The following is a 19,651-nucleotide window of genomic DNA, read 5'->3' as shown; positions in this document are numbered from 1 at the left end:
GCTTTTTAATGCATGAAATTGACTAATTTCAATTATCAAAGTAAAAACAATTTTACGCAAGGACATTTTTGTTTGAAGTTTTTTAATTGCACTGTAATTAGCTTATAATTTGTAATTAATGTTGACTAGGTCCTTTCAAAGCTTAATTTTAAAAATTTTGAATGCAATTAACAAAACAAAAAAAATTTAAAAGCTCTGTGTGTAATTACAAATATTCACAAAAATATTTAACGCGGCTGGTGAAATACATTAATTACAGTAATGGTTAAATACGATAAATAGTTTATAAAAAAAAAAAAATAAAACATTAAAATTTTTTTATCACCCTTGGTACTCATAGCAACAAAAGCAAATTAACCATTATATAAATAATGCACTTAGGACTATGTTATATAGAGAGTCATGGTCACATCCAATTTGAAATTGTTGTTGTTTTCAATGTAAATTAAAAAAATTGAGAAATAGAGAAATTGGATTTAAATTTGGTCGCGGTGACGAGTAACTCTAACGAAATAGCACTGCTCAGTAACAAATATCAAAATTTGCGACTATTAGAAGTACATATGTGTATTTTTGTATGGATATATAATCATATTCACATAAAAATAAATATGCTTTAAATATAGACACATAAATATCAAAATAGTAGTAGAAGTAGGAAATTGAGAATTGTGATATAAGTCTCTATATGCATTTTGGCCATGACCAAAGAGAGTGTAAATTGCCGTGACCATTCGTTCGTTTTAGGTTATATGACTGTTTGTATAACATGCCCTTTGGAGCTAGAGTCTTTTCTAACCTTAGAATTAATTATTTTATAAGAAAATAATATATGAAAAAGATTACGGGCACTGAAACTTTGCCAAAAGTAATTTTTTTTTAACTTTCTTTACTTAAAATTATCAGTTTAATTTATTTTTCCTATTCCATAATAACATAAAAAATTATTAAAAAAATATAAGATCACTTACGAAAAAACTTGATATATAATTTTAAATTATATAATAATAATTTTAAAATATCAAAAATTTCTTCCCTTTCAAAGTACAAATTCCTCTATTGATGTAATATACTTATTTCTCGGTCTTGTTAGTTTAACAAATGGCTTTAAAAGTTAATAAACTAGAAAGCCTGGCGATCATCCAAAATATATATTTTCCAAAAAATCATCTTCCTTATCAAATTCGGGTTAGGATGCAGATTTTCAAAACCATGAAAATCATAACCGGGGTTGTGGTGCTGTATTGTCACCTATGTGCTACTTAGATAAAAAAGAAGATCTGCCGCCACTAAAACCAAGTAGCCAACAATTATTAAAGTCTACAGTTTGAGAAACATTGTTGGAATGAGTTTGTAGGTATTGTCTTAAGATTGCTCTGCAATTTTATCTTTACATCAAATTTTGTTAAAAAAAGTTGTCCTCTGGTTGTTGTTTTGGCTTTAGGAAAAATTTGGCTAGACACATTTTAATAAAATGACTGTACACAAACAGATTTGAGGGATGGACTTGTTCTTGACTTCACAGAATCTGTTGATGATGGCATCCTTCAACATTTTAACATTTCTTTACTCTGTATTCCCGGTCATAGAAACATTTTCGGCAACTGCTAGATAGATGAACTGCGCAGTCGGAGTGCTTATCATTGAGATGTGCAGGCATCTGTAAAAAATAATCCTCTTGTTTTCATTAAAATCCCCCATGAAGATATCAGACTTATAGTAAATTTGTTGACGGGTCACGACCGAAGAAGCACGTCAGAAGCTTGAGTTTTCCATTTAATCATTCCTGTCACAATTCTGAAGAGGACGATGAAAGTGTTCCACATCTGCTTCGCTACTGCCTAGCGCACGTGAGGCGGCGGTTGACTATTTCAGGGGCTTCCTTTTTAAGGATCTTAACCAACTCCAGGAATTCCCTCTACAACTTTGAAAAGTGTTAGTTCAATGAAGCACGATTAGTTAAGAAACTAATTATTAATCTGAGTCTAGGACTATGTTTGCTTTAACTAAACAATAGGTCAGTTAGCTTTAGACTACCATCCAAGCTATCTGTTATGAGGTAGCTCAACCGAACGTCAATTTCATCATTTAGATAAAGTTCAGCGTTTTATAACGATGTTAGTATTTTCAAGAATCGTCAAGCTGACATAGAATTAATCACGCAGGTTAAGACTACATTTAGAGTTGATCTAGAGCTGTTTTACTATTTTTTCTCAATGAGGCAAATAGAGTAAACGGCATTTATATTATTTGGTCTGAAAATGGATGATCTTGTATTGTCAGCTAACCATTTTTTAGTTTAGTTAATTCCATTTTCTATCTCTATCTATCTTTTCTATTTTTATTTATGAGATAGTTTACTAATTTAAATTGGCGTCGTGAAATTTTTATTATAAAATATTAAATTTTAATTATTATTATAAATTATAAAATAGTATAAAATGAATTTTTGTTGTTGTAGTTCACTACTGTTCAAAAACACCTCTTTATAAATTATAAAGTAACAAATAATATATTTATTATGTGAACTATCGATGAGCTTGACATCTCTTTTTGTTTTCTTAAATACTAATATACCTTGCAAAACGAAAGTACATAATATGTAATATCCTCAGCCTAATTAAATCAAAAGAGGATTGTATGTTTTGATCCACTAAGCAACAACAAAATTCAAGAAAATTAATATCGAATATTATTTTAATATTTCTGAAACACACGTGTATTGTTTTTTTTTGTTTTTGTTTTTGCAACGCAAAACAAATCTCTAGTGAAACCTTTTGGAAAAATGTGAAGTTGTTGAATGCCGCCTTTGAGAATGTCCTTACATTGACCTTTACCTTTCTGTCAGTAATAACCGCACACTCTATCAAGATTTCTTAAGTAAACGTGAATATGTGCACCTCCGGATATAGCAAGAAAATCATTAAAAAACCAAATCAAAGTCACGCGCTGCTTCATAATCACATAACTTGCATATTGGGTTTGGGTTTAAGGGTAGACGAAACTTTTAACATCTCCTCAAGGTTATCATTGAACTTTTCTTGGTGGCAGAACATATAGTATTCATATACCATATAATAAAAATAAAACAAGAAGAGAACGTAATAGAAAAATGCTTAATAAATAAACAAATAAAAAAAAATTAGTTCCAAGTAATAACAACACAACAACAAAGCAACAACAACAAAACAACAACAACAAAAGTTGCCCTTATAAACAAAGCTGAGCAGCAGCAGGTGTATAGGGAAAGGTCCAGCAGAATGACGATAAAAATATGTAAGAAACCGTATAGCAACAGCAGCTGCTCCATATGCAAACGTCAGAGTAAGCTTATGTATGTACTCGTATATGCATAGTATGGGGTGTAGCATTTGGCGTAAAAGCGAATATCCTTCAAATTTAACCTTGAACTTCAACTGGCGCAAAAGAGAGGGTCGTTGCACAATTTTTTTTTTACATGAACATTCCTAATTTGTAAGAAAAAGACAGCAAGCAAGCTTAGCATGCCCGGCATTTGACACGCAAATAATCGTGCATGTTCAAGTATAGCGTGAACAATAAGTTCTTGGTTTCGCGCCTACGCATATACTACGTTTATTCGAGGCATTTAATTGTAATTCAACGCTACTAAGTCCTTAACAGACTACTAAAGCTTTATGCAAAAATTTAAAAGAGAAAATGTTAAGAAACCACTATGTGTGAAGAGAGAAGAAACAGAGAGCGAAAGCTCCTTATTGTTTACATCAGGTTGTCGTCCTTAGATGGCGCTTTAACATGCGGCAATTTATCCTTGCTAGAGCAACAAGGATAAATTATAAAAGGTTAAAACACTTTTGAAGGTAGGAGCAAGTAAGCTTTAAGAGCCTTATAATAGCAAAGGGAAACTTCAAACCAAATAAGTAGAGAATAAGCAAATCATTTTAATACATATTTAGAATAATTTATATTACATTTAATTAAAATATACAAATATTTTAAACTTTGTTAGTTAATTTAAATCAGATATTCTTCTCATATTCCCAAGAACAAAAAGCTCAGTGCTCTTTAGCTCTTCTGCTTCACAGCAGATTCTCCTTCTATGATTTTGAACTTTTAAAAGTGTATTGCCATTACCTTGTGCACTACAAGTTTGTTGACTGTTGTCATTGCATGAGGTCGTCACTTCTCACACTCGTAGAGCGTTACACTCGTTACATTCTCTATACACTCGTTCTCCTTATTCGTGACACGGGCAACATGGAATAAATTGTAGCTGGCAGAATTCTTATGAAAACAGAATTTCGTATATATTTTGCTTATACTGTGAACTTAGATATGTAGGTGTATGGAATCCAGTCCCTTAAAAATATTCACCTAAACTTTGTATAAGAATTTCTCTTTGCGAAATGGAGTAAAATTATTTGGTTAGATTCCTTAATGCTAACGCAATATAACTTAACTGCGTCATATTTTAATTGAAATATAATGAAATTAGCAGTTCATTTTATAAAAGTTCATATAAAAATATATTCAGAGGTAACTTTCAATGGCTTTTTTCACATTTACATCGAGTACGCGGGTTTAAATATAGGTGTATATACTATATACGTATTTATGCAATTTTTTCCCATTGACGTGTCTGAATATTATAAATCACAAATAGCTATATAGTAGTGGAATATTTCTATAAAATTATCGCTGGCGAAGAAATGTGAAAAATAAAATAAATTAATAATTGATTTTTTTAATAATATTTTCCAGAGCTTGTGTAGTCAACAAGTACGTATATAAGAAAAAAAGAAATATTTAAAAGGGTAATAATTGTCAAGGGCAGTGGTAACCAATACAGTTCTGGTAATTACTAAGAATCTTTACCATAATACTACTTTGGGAAGACGTAAGTACGTAAATAATATACAGAACATTTTTGAAGTAGTGACGTATTTCGGTAAAGTGGTGGTAGGCTATAATTTATGGGGAGACAAATATTTTTTTGATTTTGCCACAGCTAAAAGCACGTGAAAAAATCTTTTTAACTAACTAAATTGACAAACAGCCAATAGATTGACTTTGATAGAGTCAATATTAGTATTTAACTGAATATAGTATAATGAGTCCAATGGAATTGGTTTTCAAATAACTTGCTGTAAATTTGTATATATTTGAACATTACAATATACGCAGTGTAATCTATATATACAATAACTACTACCAGAAATTTCGGTGTAGCGTGACATTTTATGCAGTATTAGTTTGTATACTTCGCGGTTAACATGGCCCTCATATAACAGGGCCAGATCTTTGGTACCCATTGAAAGAAAACTCATGAACACTGCAATTTTTACTGAAATTTTATTTGGTCACTGATATAGAGTAACCCACTCGGAGATTCTTTTTAATACTCATTGCAGAAGTTGTGAAAACTTATAGAATAAAAAAACAATGCTTAATGCATTTTCTCTGTCTACGCCCAACTTTGGTCTCTAGAAGAAACAAGTTTGTAGGGAAATGCTTTTTTGACAGTTTATCAGTCTGTTTATCGGCAAGAATGAAATATCTATTAACTCCTCTCAATTGAACAAAATGGATTTAGTTTCAGGTTTTTTTATATCTTAAAGCTTCTGGCATGAAATTTATTAGTAAAACGGCAAGAAATCGCTAATTAGGTCAACTAAAAGATATCTGCTAATCTGCCACTATAATCAACCAACCAATAATCGAAAAAACGATTATAAAATTCTATTTTAGATTAAGTTAAAGTGGAGCAGAAAGAAACAAAATGCTAAAAGTATGAGGAAGAATGCATGTCTTTCGTTGTCAGACATTGCAGATTCTATGACAGACGTGAGGACCTTGACGACGATGTCCAAACACAATCCCAGAAAGCACTTGCAATGAATAAAACATCGAGAAACTTAAAAAAGTTCTTACAAGCGACTGTGTGTGGAATTTTCGAATATAGAACTAGAATACTGAAAAGTAGAATTTATTAAATTTTTGAACACATATTTGAGTTAACAAAAGGTCTGTGGACAACTTGTGTTACACACTCTAAGGTACGATTAAACACTGAAAATTACAACATATCGATGACATATTAAAAACATTTGTAAAGTGTATTCAACACATATGTCGCCGCTGCAACTAATGATGAAATATTGTGTTTCCAAACTGAACGCAGCATGGGTGTCAACATAGGACCCAAAAAGAAGAAATGGAAACAGTTATAGAAGATCAAAGTCAATAAAATGCTAACCGTAGTTTTTTTGTGACTCAGAAAGCTATTGACCGTGATTTAAATTTTCGAAATTTAATTTATTGTGGACCAGAGGACCACCGGAATTTTAAAAGTTTTTGTAGTACGATAATGCACTATTTTAGAAAGACATTATGTTATGTTAACACTTCACCAATTACGTGTCGAATGACGGTTGGCTATTCTCCAAACTGAACTAAATATGAACCAACATCATTTTGACACCGTGGCTTAACGCAATTCTGAATGATGAAAATAAAAATTTTTTCGATAATTTCGTTAAATGTTGATTTGGAGGCAGACTATTTGAGTAAAGAGATAGGGAATAGGGAGGAGGACTAAAAAGAATAAAAAAATTAATATAGTTTTCTTTTTTTGTCTGGTTTTAAACTAATCTTTAATCTTCAAAAGAAAAGTTAGAAGAAGTTCATGAGGAAGCAAGAAAAATCGTGTTAAGAAAATAAAATTTTTTATATAATGATAAGAAGTCGCACTACTATTGTTCCATGGAATTCTTGTAAGAACCAAAAAATTTGATAGAATTTGAATGCCGGAAACTTGTTAGTAAGATAAAAAGAGTTGAAAATATATTGTTTAGTTCAAATTTTTGCGAACTTTTTAGTTTTATTTTTTATCAATATCTACATCTATATCTATATTAACACTATCGATCTCACTTAGCGCCATTATTGAACCTAATTTCTTTCCATAGAGTGTTATCACTTAATAAAGGATTATGATAGTACATGTTATTTGTCAACAGTTTGTTGATTTTTACATTGAAACGAAGTGTTTATACATAGTGGTCAGTATTTAACCGACCCCTATTTTAAAACAAGTAGGTTGTCTTTTAAGTCTAGGGCATAGGCAACATTAAGTATTGCTATATGAAATTTAGTATTTCTGTTCAATAGTTGGACATTTTCTACCATAAATGCTAACAGAAATGAAATTTAATATTTAATATTTTCGTTTAATGATTTTTACGATTTTCGACACAAATCATTTTTCATGAAAAAAATACATCGATCAACTTAGTTCCACATTTGGTGATAAGAAATCACATGCAGCGACTGTAAAACGCTGGTTCAATGAATTCAAGCATGTTCGTCGTTTTCTCTCCGACGAATTTCGTGAAGGATGTTCAAGACTGAACAGTGGTAGCAGAAAATATTGATACAATGCTAGATATGATTGACATAAATCGGCATGTTACATACTGGAATATAAAGGCATCCTCGGGTATTACTTAGACCAGCTTACATTCAATTTTACATGTACATTCAGGTGTCAGAAAAATGTGTTCCCGATGGATTTGCCATAATTTGACAAGGTTTAAAAGACAGCCCTCATAGCAGGGTTTATATGTTAGAATACAGATTCTTTTATATTTACAATCTTTAGTTATGTTACAACTAATGTTTATATTTTAATTCTAAATTTAAAGATAATTAGATTTGACCTTAAACTTCAATTTTTGCAAACCGTACTAATGATATCAATATTTCTTCCGATTGTCAATTTTTTTGGTTTCCTAATAACTTTAAATAATTTTAAAAGAATGATTAATTTCATAATCATATACTCCAAATTTTTAATTTTATTTTTCACTAAAGACCAAAATTGAAATAAGAAATAAAAAAAGTGTCGCCAGAAAATTTTTACCCCCAATCATTGTTACATGGGGTAACTAAACTGTAACCTTGACCGTTTCTAACCTTGAGAGGAAAATTATTTTATACAATTTATGTACTTAAAGTACATTATTACAATTAAGTTCATTTATTGTTACTTGTGTACGTGTTTAAATGAGTTGTTGTATTCTAAAGAATATAACAGCAAATACATTGTATTAATATAGAAATCTATAATATGTTCTATATACACTGCATAGATTGCTATAAATATTTATTACTTTTGCTATGTCTCCATTGAAGCTATTTACTTGTATTAATTCTGTTAAGTGCCTTTAGAAATTCATTTGTTTTTTCTCTCTTCTCTTAATTGCGAAAACAGCTTTTAATAATATTATTTTTTTATTCTTTCATATATAAAAATATTGTTAATGTGTAATACAAACCACTGAATGGACTCATTTAATCAATAAATGGAAAATTAATTATGTCGAAACGGTTGCTCATAAATGATTCACTATATCCGATTTATGTACTTTGTGCTTTAGGTAAAAATATTCGCCCTTATATTATATAGTAAAACTTAAATACTATATTAATCAAATCATCCTGATTAGTAGTAGCAAATATTAAGTACTTGAAGATCATAGATATTATAGACTATAAATATTAATAAAAAATGTCTTTCACAGTATACATTTGAATAAAATATGGAATTTACTCCAGCTTGAGAATGGAAGTAATCTATAATCAATATTATACTTCATAATATTTTGTCAAAAAAATGATCTCATTTTCACCAACAAAAGATATATAGATCCTTTAAGATCTATTGAAGATGCACTGCTTACTGGAATATCATGTAAAGGTGATAAATACTAAATAATGATGTTGATAAATGCCAACCAGCAAATAATGATTAATAGAATCGTTGAGAGATTAAATTGATCGAAGTGAGTAACTTATGATCACTTGAAACGTTTTGGGTAACGTTTTATATCTTATATGTTCTTTACACAAAAAAAAAATTACACATTGTATTGATACCTGTGATTTGTCTCACAAATGATAAAAAATATAGAACGTTTTGGATCATATGTAAATGCAAGAAATGAATGAGTAAATAAGATCATGCTTGAAGCTTAAAGTGAGGGTTTCAAGAATATAATTTGAATTATTAACTAAATTTGAAAAGGCTTAAATTTATCAAAACGAATTAAATTTGAATTTCTACAGATCTCACACCTTCAGATTATTGCTTGTTCTGGCCATCACAAGTTTTATAGATGGGAAAATCTTTACTTCAAATTATTAAGTTGAAAGTGACAGATGTATTTCTTCTAGCATCAAAGATCCGATTTTCCACGGAATTTAAATCCGAAAGGAATTAAAATAATTAATAAGGATTTAAAAAAGGAATTAATGGTGTCGAAGTGGTCAAAATATTATATTGTTATAATTGTTTTGAGAAAATTGTGATGATTAGAAAAGTAAAACAAGGTTTTGGAAGTCCTAACATGTTCAATCAACAATGAAAAGGTAGTAAAAGACTTTTTATTGGAGCGGTTGATGGAGAAAGTCGTGGGACTCTTTTCTAAGCTCTTTTTAAAAATATTTTGAATAGGATATAACTTCACAAGTTTAGTTTCAAAGCTTCTTTGCTCATCCGAAATTTAACATCAGTACATTACGGCAACCACTTCAGACATGATGGCTTTTATATATTATTTTTTATTTACTATTTACTAGTTTATTTACTTTTTAAGTTTTATTTTGGTATCAATTAGCATTATCTCACTAGTAGATGACATTTTATAACAAAAAAATATATCAAAATGGAAATAACATATATCGTCAGATGGATGCTACTCTGTGTGAAATACCAAATATGTATCAAACCATATGACACTTAATATACAGATTTATTTGCATATTTAAGTAGTCTTTTTAACTAGGCATGATATAGCATTCCTTTCGAGATACTTCCGTTTTCTGTCATTTTACTCAAGCCTTATTCATAAAGTGCTGTTAATACACGTTCAATCTGATTACTCTACTGTCTTCCATCTTCACGATATGATTAACCCAGAAATGCAGTACCAATGTCGTGAGTAATCCAATATAGATTGTGATTAATTCGAATATTGTAGTTGTCACTTATCTGTGATAACTGTAGACCTTAAAAGTGACTTTTCTCGTGACGATAGTATGTGCTATAGTGTCAATATCTCTGTGCTATATAAAAATACAGATAGTGTGAGTAATCTATAGAATATTAGTTTTGTCGGCTAAAAGAAACTTTGTGCTGTACAGTAAAGGATAATACTTTGTAACTAGATGAAATATATTATTATTACTACCATTGCCCACTTCTGCATAGGGCCTCAGTAATTCTTCTAAATCTGACTCTGTTTGGTGCTTCTAGATGACGTATATCATACTTCAACTAGTTCACTTTCGACCGTTCATTTCCAAGTTTGCCTCGTTATGTAATCTTCCACTTCTTCTAAAACTTCTTTAAAAACTCAATCGGCCATTTATATAATGTGTTAAAAATACTGAAATATCTATACATTCCATATTATTATAAGAATATAAGCATTCTTAAATTTGTGAATATAATAAGAGAAATTTATAATTGTAAAAAACCTTTAAAAATATATGTTTAAAAAATATTTTAAGCACATATTTTGCATATTGTATGAACCTAAAATGAATATATACAGTAACCAGCAGCTGAGGCTCAGTTATCTGTCACATAAAGACTATTTCATTTAAACATTTCATGCAAATGTCATTTTAATCTCAGAAAATCTTTGTGATTATAGGGTATTTTAATTTAAGTAAACCCTAACTTTCATTATTATTTTGTTCCTCATCACTGAATAATAAATAATTATTCAATGTCATATTTTCACCCTGAACTTCCCAGGAATGTTATTGTCACATCCAAATATATAAAACCATCTCTTAGCATAATGAGAATGACAAATAAAATACCTACCCCAATCATATAATTTTGGGAAAATTTCTTTGTATTAAGCAGTAATACATATAGATTTATGTGAATACATAATAACAAAGAAATATATATGTTAGCATAATTCAAACATTTTGCTATCTCAGTTGTATGTTGCAGGAAACTTTCTCAACACAAGAACATAACCAAGAAAAAATCTACTACAATGAAGTAAGGATACGAAGAAAGGACATATAAAAACTCATTTCCAACACGTGCCGTTGAAGTAAAAATTGTTTCGAGGAGAGGATGTAGAAGTTTTGGTTTACATTGTTTTTGTTATTTTACTACTGTTATTAAGTTTAAGATTTCTTAAGTTTATTGGCATTGCCATTTTCCTTCATTTCTCGGTGTTATTGTGCTTTACCCTCTGCAGCTGAGGCCAACTTCAAGGTTAACTTTGCTTCCGTTTCCTGCTGCGTCATCTGGTTTCAAGCTTATTTTTCGTGTGCTTGAGCGTTGTTTTTGTTTTAGTACATGCTTCAATATACGCTTACGCCTAGCTTCCCCTGACTTTTTACGTATTCAGGAAGGCAATGACATGCGTTGGCGTTAGCTGGCTTTTGCTATGTGGTTGATTTTGATGCTTAGCTGCAGCTAAACGACGCCATTTTGTTACTACTTAACGGTTTGTTTTGATATTTGCTTATATAAGCTTTCCATATGTACTGACTTCCGTTCAAGTTCATGTTTGCTTTACAGGAGAACAGAAACGAGTGCTAGTGAAATTCTGGATTTTATTTGTATTAAAAGCCCACGTGCTCTATGTGGGATGCTGACATTGAATTTGGTTGGAGTTGTGTAGGCAATATTTTGTTTACAAAACACGAAAGCTTCCTTGGTGGAGTCGAGAATAAGATAATTATTTTTTCAGCATGGAATTGCTTATATTTGAATTTAATTAAGAATAATTTAATATTTCTAAGGGTATTAAATAGCAAAATTATATGTGGGAAGTGTATTAAGCAGTGGCAAAGCTGAACCAAATTATCTCCAAGCATTTTTTATAATAGCAATTAAAAACATTAATTTAATTTATATATTAAAATAGCAAATATTTTCAGTTAAAATAATGAATAACTGCTCATATTAAAATTTAAGTGATTTAATTTTAATTTCTGCTCCAGTAAGTCAAAACATATATATGTACCTACCTTTTAATAAACTCGACAGTCAATAAAAACTTTTTGAAGCCTCGACATGTTTCCTGGAATCGTATATTTGAGCTGTCTTTTCGCTTTTGTACTAATTTTTAAGCCGGTAATATAAAACAATATAGTTAAATTCAATCGAAATCAAATCATTGTATAATCTTTTGTAGATTGCAGGTAAAAACGAAGCTACCCAAACCTTGTTGGATTGTGCGAATGAATCAGATTTCGAGCTGACCGAGTTTCCGTTGATAACTGCAAATCGGTTTCTTAATGCTGATAATTCCTTTAAATGCTTTGTAACCTGCATCTATAAAAAAGCAAAGATAATGGATGAAGCAGGCTTCCATGAGGAACAATTTGTAATGGTTAACAAATTAGCCAAACCGGAAACTGTACGCCCAATTTATTCCATTTGCCTAGCAAAAACTAAAGAGAAGATTGCAGAAAAAACAGAAAGCGAGGAAGAAATAAATGACTGTGAAAAAGGATTTATTTTCTATACTTGCGTTGCCAATTATACCAGTTTACTTATTGGCTAGAAGGATTGTTCTAAATGTTATAATTAAAATAATAAAAATTACTAGTTGACAGTTTTATATTTTAATTTTTATAACACATGACACCAAATATTTTTATGGACACATATTTTAGTGATAAATATTTTCTTGTAATTTATGAGCAGCATTTAAGCCATACATCTCTTTCAATAATCACTGACAAATTGAAATTTCAATCACCAGACCTTTCACTAACTGTCACATCTTCAAAGAGAAATGTTTAAAATATTTCACTTTAAATAAGTGAACTTTTAAAATAAATACTAAATGGTGATTTATCGCAATCAAGTTCACATTTTGAACTTATTCTTGAAAGCAATAAAAACTAAAAAGTTAGGTTTTGCCCCTATGAATGGACATCAAAAATATTGCGCCATTTTGGGAACTATTATATTCTTAAAAAGCAAGCATTTGTAGGATATATATATTAAATGAGCTTCTACCTTCTACTTCGAAATTTGATTCTCTTATAATCATTTTTAACAAATATGTTCTAGTATGTGCTTGATTACCATTTTATTCTATATTTATTTCACAGCTAATCGTTTTTAGTATTTGATCAATATTCTAGTTCACAGGTTTATAAAATTTGTGGTTTATCTAACATTCAATTTCTTTTGCAATTCTTTTGACTAATCTCTACAGACTTCATGAAACTACTTGGTCAAGGAAGTACGTAGACTCTATGTAATATCTAGCGATATTCGTTGAAAGTTTGTAGTGATTTGTTTAGGCTCATCGAGTGCTCAGTAAATTCAGAAATGTTACTTCACCTTGCTAACTGCCTTAAATATTTTTTTTATTTATTGGACTAAATTAAAAAATAAACAACAACACTCTAGCATATCCTTTTAGCACTAAATAATTTTAATAGCGGCAATTGATCTTTTTGTATTTCCTTAAGCCATTTGAACTTTATGAATCATTTCTTTTTAAACCAGTGCATTTAATTTTTCTCAGTTTAATACTATGGATCTCTAACTACACTTATTTTGTTAAGGTCGTCTACTGTGTCGACGACTTATATTTTCATTTACGTGATTATTTACTTTGTTGGCTCAACACCATAGTGTTCTAAACACACCTATTAAGATAATGCGCCGATAGACACCGCGTTGGAATTCCAAGGAATTTGGCTGGCATCAATTGAAGTCATGTGTTTGGCATAACTTCCTCGTTGGTAAGAAGCTAGATCCATCGAACCTCCTCTTATCTTTGGGTCACAAGCCACGGTGTGAAAACTCAACTCCATGCCAAATGTAAGTAAATAAATACAATCATTCTTTCCGCGTAAAATCGGATTTTAATCACAGACACCACTAAGTCTCATCAGATTTGGGACAAAATCTATATCACTTGATAGTAAGTGGATATTTTGTGAGCTTTCATCGGCTACCACTCACTCATAGATGTCACTGTGCTAAGAATTTTTATGGAAGCAGTCTTATCGGATGTGGAATTTATATCACTAAATGATTATTTTTGTTTTTAATATTTAAGCAATTAATAATTTCAATTAATACAAATAAATAATTATTAAAAAACAAATTTAATATTCAATTAAAATGAATGTTTCAGCGGGCAAGTCAAGTTAAAATATTTATATGATCAACTTTTTAAGTTGTCAGTTAATGCCAAATAGGTAATGTTATTTGAAGTCTAAAATGTTTTCTGGTATAATATATATTTTTTATTTCTTCTTAGATGCATTATTATTTCAATTGGTAATTATGAATTAAATTTAATAAATCTAAATTAAACAATTTTTAGTGTATAATATTTTGAAGACTGCAGCTCAAAATGAAGCTCAACAAATGTTTCTTGACTGTGCGAATGAATCAGATTTTGAGCTGGGTGATCTGGTAAAGTTAGATGTGAAATGAGAAGACAGCTCTTCTAATAAATCTTTTAAATGCTTTATAACATGTATGTATAAAGAGATTAATATTATAGATGATAAGGATTTTCATCAGAAGCCCTTTGAAGTGTATTATAAAATATCTACAGCGGAACTCAAAAATCAATTTTCGAGAAAGAAAAAAATAATGAAAATATTAGTGTATGTATTAGAGGATTTTTATTCTATAATTGTACTGTTGACTATTTCGGTACATTATTTAGTTAAAATTCTAATGATTGCTGTGGATACTGTTAATAAAATAATATATCGTATAATATATATATATATATGTATATTATAATATTTGCTTAAAGTTTTTCCTTTTGTTTAAGATACATTTATGTTAATTTTTATGTACATATTTATGGATGAACGAGCACCTACTAATGACATCTTTATGTGTATCTCATTGTTGCTTTCATTGTTAGTACGTACGATTCCAATATTTATTTGACAAAACTGAACTTTCTACGTACAGACCTTTCACTAACTGCTAAGGCTTTAAGTAGAAAAATACTAAAACATATTATTTAAAATTAGTAAACTTTTAAAATAAATACTAAATGATGATTTATCGCAATAAAGTTCACATTTTGAACTCACTTACTCACTATACTCACTTCAAAGCCATAAAAAAATTAAAAATTAGGTCAAACACTTTTTAGGACAAATTACGTATGAGTATCTCATCATTTTGTAGAATTTTTGAATCTAACAATAACCTAAAGTAGTAAATGTGTATCTCACGGTTTATGAAAACATATTTTTATGTTATTTTTGACGGCTTTAAAATCGCTTTAAACCTTTTGTTTCACAATCCAAAAGTGCTTCCTATGCACTTTGCGGACTGGCTGTGGTCATGCCTTTGGTGAGTGCGCGTCCATGTCATTGAACGTGATGGACTGCGGTATGTTGACTTGGTTTAGTTTGAAAACGCTTCTCTCTTCAGCGTTTTTTTACTGACATAATGTAATCTGATATTTTTATTTTTTTTGTTTTTTTTTGTTTTTTTTGTTTTTATTAGGAACCGAAAAGTTATGTATAAAAATTTGTGCAATTCTTCAGAAATTGTTTATTTGGTTATCGTTTATTGCATGTCCTCATTAAAAGTATTTTTGTTTATAATTTTATTTGTTATGATTTGTTTGTAGAAAAGTACTTAAAACTTTTTTGTTTTGTTATGCAGCAGAAGAATTTTAAAGGTTAAAAAAATAAAAAAATAAAATAAGCGAAATGATTTGATTACAATGAAATTAAATATTTTAGAATTATAAGCGACTTAAGTTTTATATTCGTCTATACTCATATTTTGAGGATGTGTACAAGTTTTTTTTATATAAGATTATTATATCGATTTTTGGGTATCAATAATATTTTTTTATTACTATTTAAATAATAGTATAAAATTTCTACAAAAATGTTATATTATTATATTTGTGAAAATGAAATCTAAAGTTTGATAAAGTAAATAAAAATCTTTCAAAATTAATTAAAAAGCTCATTTTATTAACTATCATAAAACTAAACAAATATTTAACCTATAGCCTTATTAAGAGTTTGTAATGATCAGTTTGTAATAATGGCCTCAGGTTAAAAAAGTAATAGTCAGGATCAGGCACAAAACCAATGCAGATAGAGTACAAAATTCAGTTCCTTAAACCAAGGAAATCGGTTAATTTTATTAAAACATAAGTATATTCATTATTAACTCATTATAAAAGCTCAAGTCTAGCCACAGGCCTAGGCAAAAGCAACTTGTATATAATTTAGGTATTATTTATTATAAAAACTCACTCGGAGTCAATTTCTAGCCGCAGACCTAGGCAAGAGCAACTAATATTTAATTTGGGTATTATTTATTAATGCTCTTTCTTATATTAGCTAAATACCACAAGATTAAGATTTATTATTATTATATTTCTCATTATTAGAACATACCCTAACTTTTAATTCATAATCACGTCGTCCAATAATAGTGTTAATGCAATATCTCATAAATAAATACAGTACGATTGTATATGTTCATTGCTTAATAAATAATTGATAGCAACGTTCAAATTTGTGAAAATTTTTAATAATAAAAAAATAAATGTATTTTTAAAAGAAAATAAATTTCAAACAAGACATTAAATTTCAAACAAGTTTTGAAAACAAATTTAGTATCTATAATAATTCATGGAAGCATCCAAATAGATAGTATCGTTCCAAAAAGGAATTTTATGATGTACCTACATAGTTGATCTATATTTATATTGATCAAAGATGAGCAATCAGAGACGTATATGTAGTGATATTCCACAATCCAGAAAGAAACTCATCAAACATTTAAGAAGATAGTAATTTAATTGGATAATTTATTCGCTTTAAGGTCTTTAAGTCCACTGTTTTATGTAAAAATCGTGCTAAGTTGTTAGGCATTAGTAGATTTTTGTCTAGATATCTCTAAATGTGTAGATAGACACTAGACAAGTTGTTATATCTTCTTCATTCTTTTTCTCCTTCTTTTAATACGCGGATTATTGGTTTTTACAAAGTAGATAAGTTTACGAAGCTGGGTGCTTTGAGACAACTTTCAGAACATTCCCATTTTATCTGCAGATGCTAACAATTAATTACGATATATATTTTGTTTTTCGATTTAAGTTAAAAGTCACTTAAAAAATTTTTGATTAAATAGTTTTAATTTATTTATTTTCCAACGATTCGGAGAATGTATATTTTATTATTTATGCCTAAAATGTCCGAATTGTCCGAATTACTGTTACTTAATCATTGAATTAACAAATGATGATAACACCGCATCATTTTTATTCACTAGGGTTCTAAGCACGGCAGTTGCATATTTATTTCTCTAAGATTATATGTCTACTCTTTTCTTCAATGTATTTTTTACGCAAACTTCTTTATTATTGTTAAATAATAAAGATTGCTTACTATTTCATAGGAAGACATATGAATCCTACATATAAGATAATATAAGATCTTTTCAATGAATTCTAATCAATAATCTCTAATCTTAATTTATCATCATAACTGAATTCCTTGAAGTGACGGGGGAAAGAAAGAAATTTGAGACATTGCTTCCTAAAAAAGTGATAATGTAAATAAAACGGATGTATTTGATAATTAAATGATGTTAAAATTCTGGGTTTTGTGTAATAGAATTAAAATTATTCCTTGCACAATAAATGGTGCAAGGAATATCCCAGCTAAAAAATTATGAAACTACTTTTGGGCAGATATGATCGACATTATTTCAAAGCATAGATAGTTTCTAAATTGTACGCATAGACATGACCTGTACGTAACCCCACAGACAGTGATAACGAATTGCACGACTTTATGGGCCAATTCATAAAACTATCCGGTGAGATGATTTGCCTGAGAATATTCTTGTACAACAAAGTCAAAATATGAGGTGTTGTGTGACATTTGTCAGCATCCTGTTGAAATCATATATGTCCAGTAACAATATATTGCATATCTTCCAATATCTTTCAAGTTAAAAATGAGTGTGTTCACATAACAAAATTTGTTACGAAAAATTGTAATCGATTTGTAGTAGGTTTTTCAATTCTAACAAGCTCAATTGTTGTTAAATTAATAAACTCTAAATTGAATGACATCTCTGACTGTGAAACCAAGACAACAGAATTGATAACCCTTTACTCAATTTTTTATAACTATTCATTCAATCACACAGTTTGTGATATTTAAAATCATATACCGGTTTTGTGATCAATACAAGAACAGGGTAAAATAGTGTAAACTCTACTATAGCTTTTTAAGAAGTTTTATATGCGAACCATTTCTGTTTCACTGAAAGATAATAACGACGCCATTTCAATAGATAGTTGAGCTATTAATATCATCACTTTGGTTATTACTTTCCTTTCAAATTTCCTTCAAAGCTTTGTGGTGCCTGCTATCCCATAACTCTGGGAAAGTCTGGGCATAGATAATAATAAAAGATCTCACCGTTTTTTACTATATCCTTGCACGTACTTGTTTCTAAGATCTTTTAATGGCAAAGAGATTTTAAAGATTAATGAGGTTAATAAAGATATTATATTCTGTAAAAATTGTTTTTCATCCTACATACATATAATATGTGGGATGAATTATGGTTCAAAGAATAAAAGTATTAAGTAATGAAAATAGAAACTAATGCTGATATATAATGCTAATGCTAATGATAATGATAATGCTGATATATATTTAATTAAATTAAATTTTGTTCTGAACTAGAAATCTTCAAAAAATTATATTTAACATTTAATTGCTTTTAAATTACGATAAACTCATACAATTCTTATATTTGTTTTCATTATCTATAATCTATAAATTTTACCATGGAAATAATTTTGGATGCTGTTTCAAGCACATAAATAGATTATAAGTATTTTCACAACGATTATCCAATTTATTTTTGTCTCCACAACTTTTTAGAACTTCTCGCATTTCGGGCCAAAGGGTTTTATCTTTATTTATTATTTCCAGCATTGTATCGTCAGTTTGTATGACACTATTTTTGGAAAAACTCAAACTCTCAAATGTACAATGTAAGAAGCATTTGAATTCCTTAGTAGGATTCGTAAAGTTACGGGCTTTGTGTGTCTCCCATCCCTCTTTTGGCAGATTCGCAACTATTGCACAGCCAACATAAATGCGTCCCTGATCTTTTTCATTTGTATCACACTGAAATAATAATAAAATTTATATTAACTATATGTATTATTAGGACATTTTTTATGTTTACTGCCTTGACTTGTTCTGCTGCAAATAGCCAAAAAGTTAATAAAAATATAACCGAAAATCGTTCCATGTTCCACAGTTGCTCGGTGGTTATAGTGTTTTAATAAAAATTTCATATTTTACTTGCTTTTAAGCATTTTTTAAATTTGTTTTGCAAAAGTTTATGAAATATTAACGATTAAAATTAATTCATGCATGTAAATAGTTCAATTTCCTTTTTCATTTATATTAATATTTCCATAAGCTTCAAATATAAAAATTTCATTACTGAATAAAACTGATGTTATCAGTTTCAAATTTGCAAAATTGTAGTAAAGTTATATCACTGACTCATTGGATTGTTTAAATAAAAATGTGTATCATCTTTGATATATTATATACTATTTATAAAACGTTT

General features: G+C 29.1%; 2 protein-coding genes across 2 annotated transcripts; one reads left to right on the top strand and one right to left on the bottom strand.

The window, feature by feature from the left end:
- Nucleotides 1-12,088: 12,088 nt before the first annotated feature.
- LOC119682457 lies at nucleotides 12,089-12,581 on the top strand. Its single transcript, XM_038095909.1, has 2 exons — nucleotides 12,089-12,148; nucleotides 12,210-12,581. Exons 1-2 carry the CDS (start codon nucleotides 12,089-12,091, stop codon nucleotides 12,579-12,581), a joined length of 432 nt encoding a protein of 143 aa, XP_037951837.1.
- A 6,265-nt stretch (nucleotides 12,582-18,846) lies between these two features.
- Nucleotides 18,847-19,334, bottom strand: LOC119682446 (general odorant-binding protein 56a-like). Its single transcript, XM_038095897.1, has 2 exons — nucleotides 19,259-19,334; nucleotides 18,847-19,197 (listed from the first exon to the last, which is right to left on the bottom strand). The coding sequence occupies exons 1-2, from the start codon at nucleotides 19,322-19,324 to the stop codon at nucleotides 18,847-18,849; spliced, it is 417 nt and encodes a 138-aa protein (XP_037951825.1). The 5' UTR covers nucleotides 19,325-19,334.
- Nucleotides 19,335-19,651: the final 317 nt, after the last annotated feature.

This window comes from Teleopsis dalmanni, chromosome 1, assembly GCF_002237135.1.
Source record: "Teleopsis dalmanni isolate 2A chromosome 1, ASM223713v2, whole genome shotgun sequence".
NCBI classification, from domain to species: domain Eukaryota; kingdom Metazoa; phylum Arthropoda; class Insecta; order Diptera; family Diopsidae; genus Teleopsis; species Teleopsis dalmanni.
Note: the sequence above shows the minus strand (reverse complement) of the source record. Positions and strands in the feature narration are given on the sequence as shown.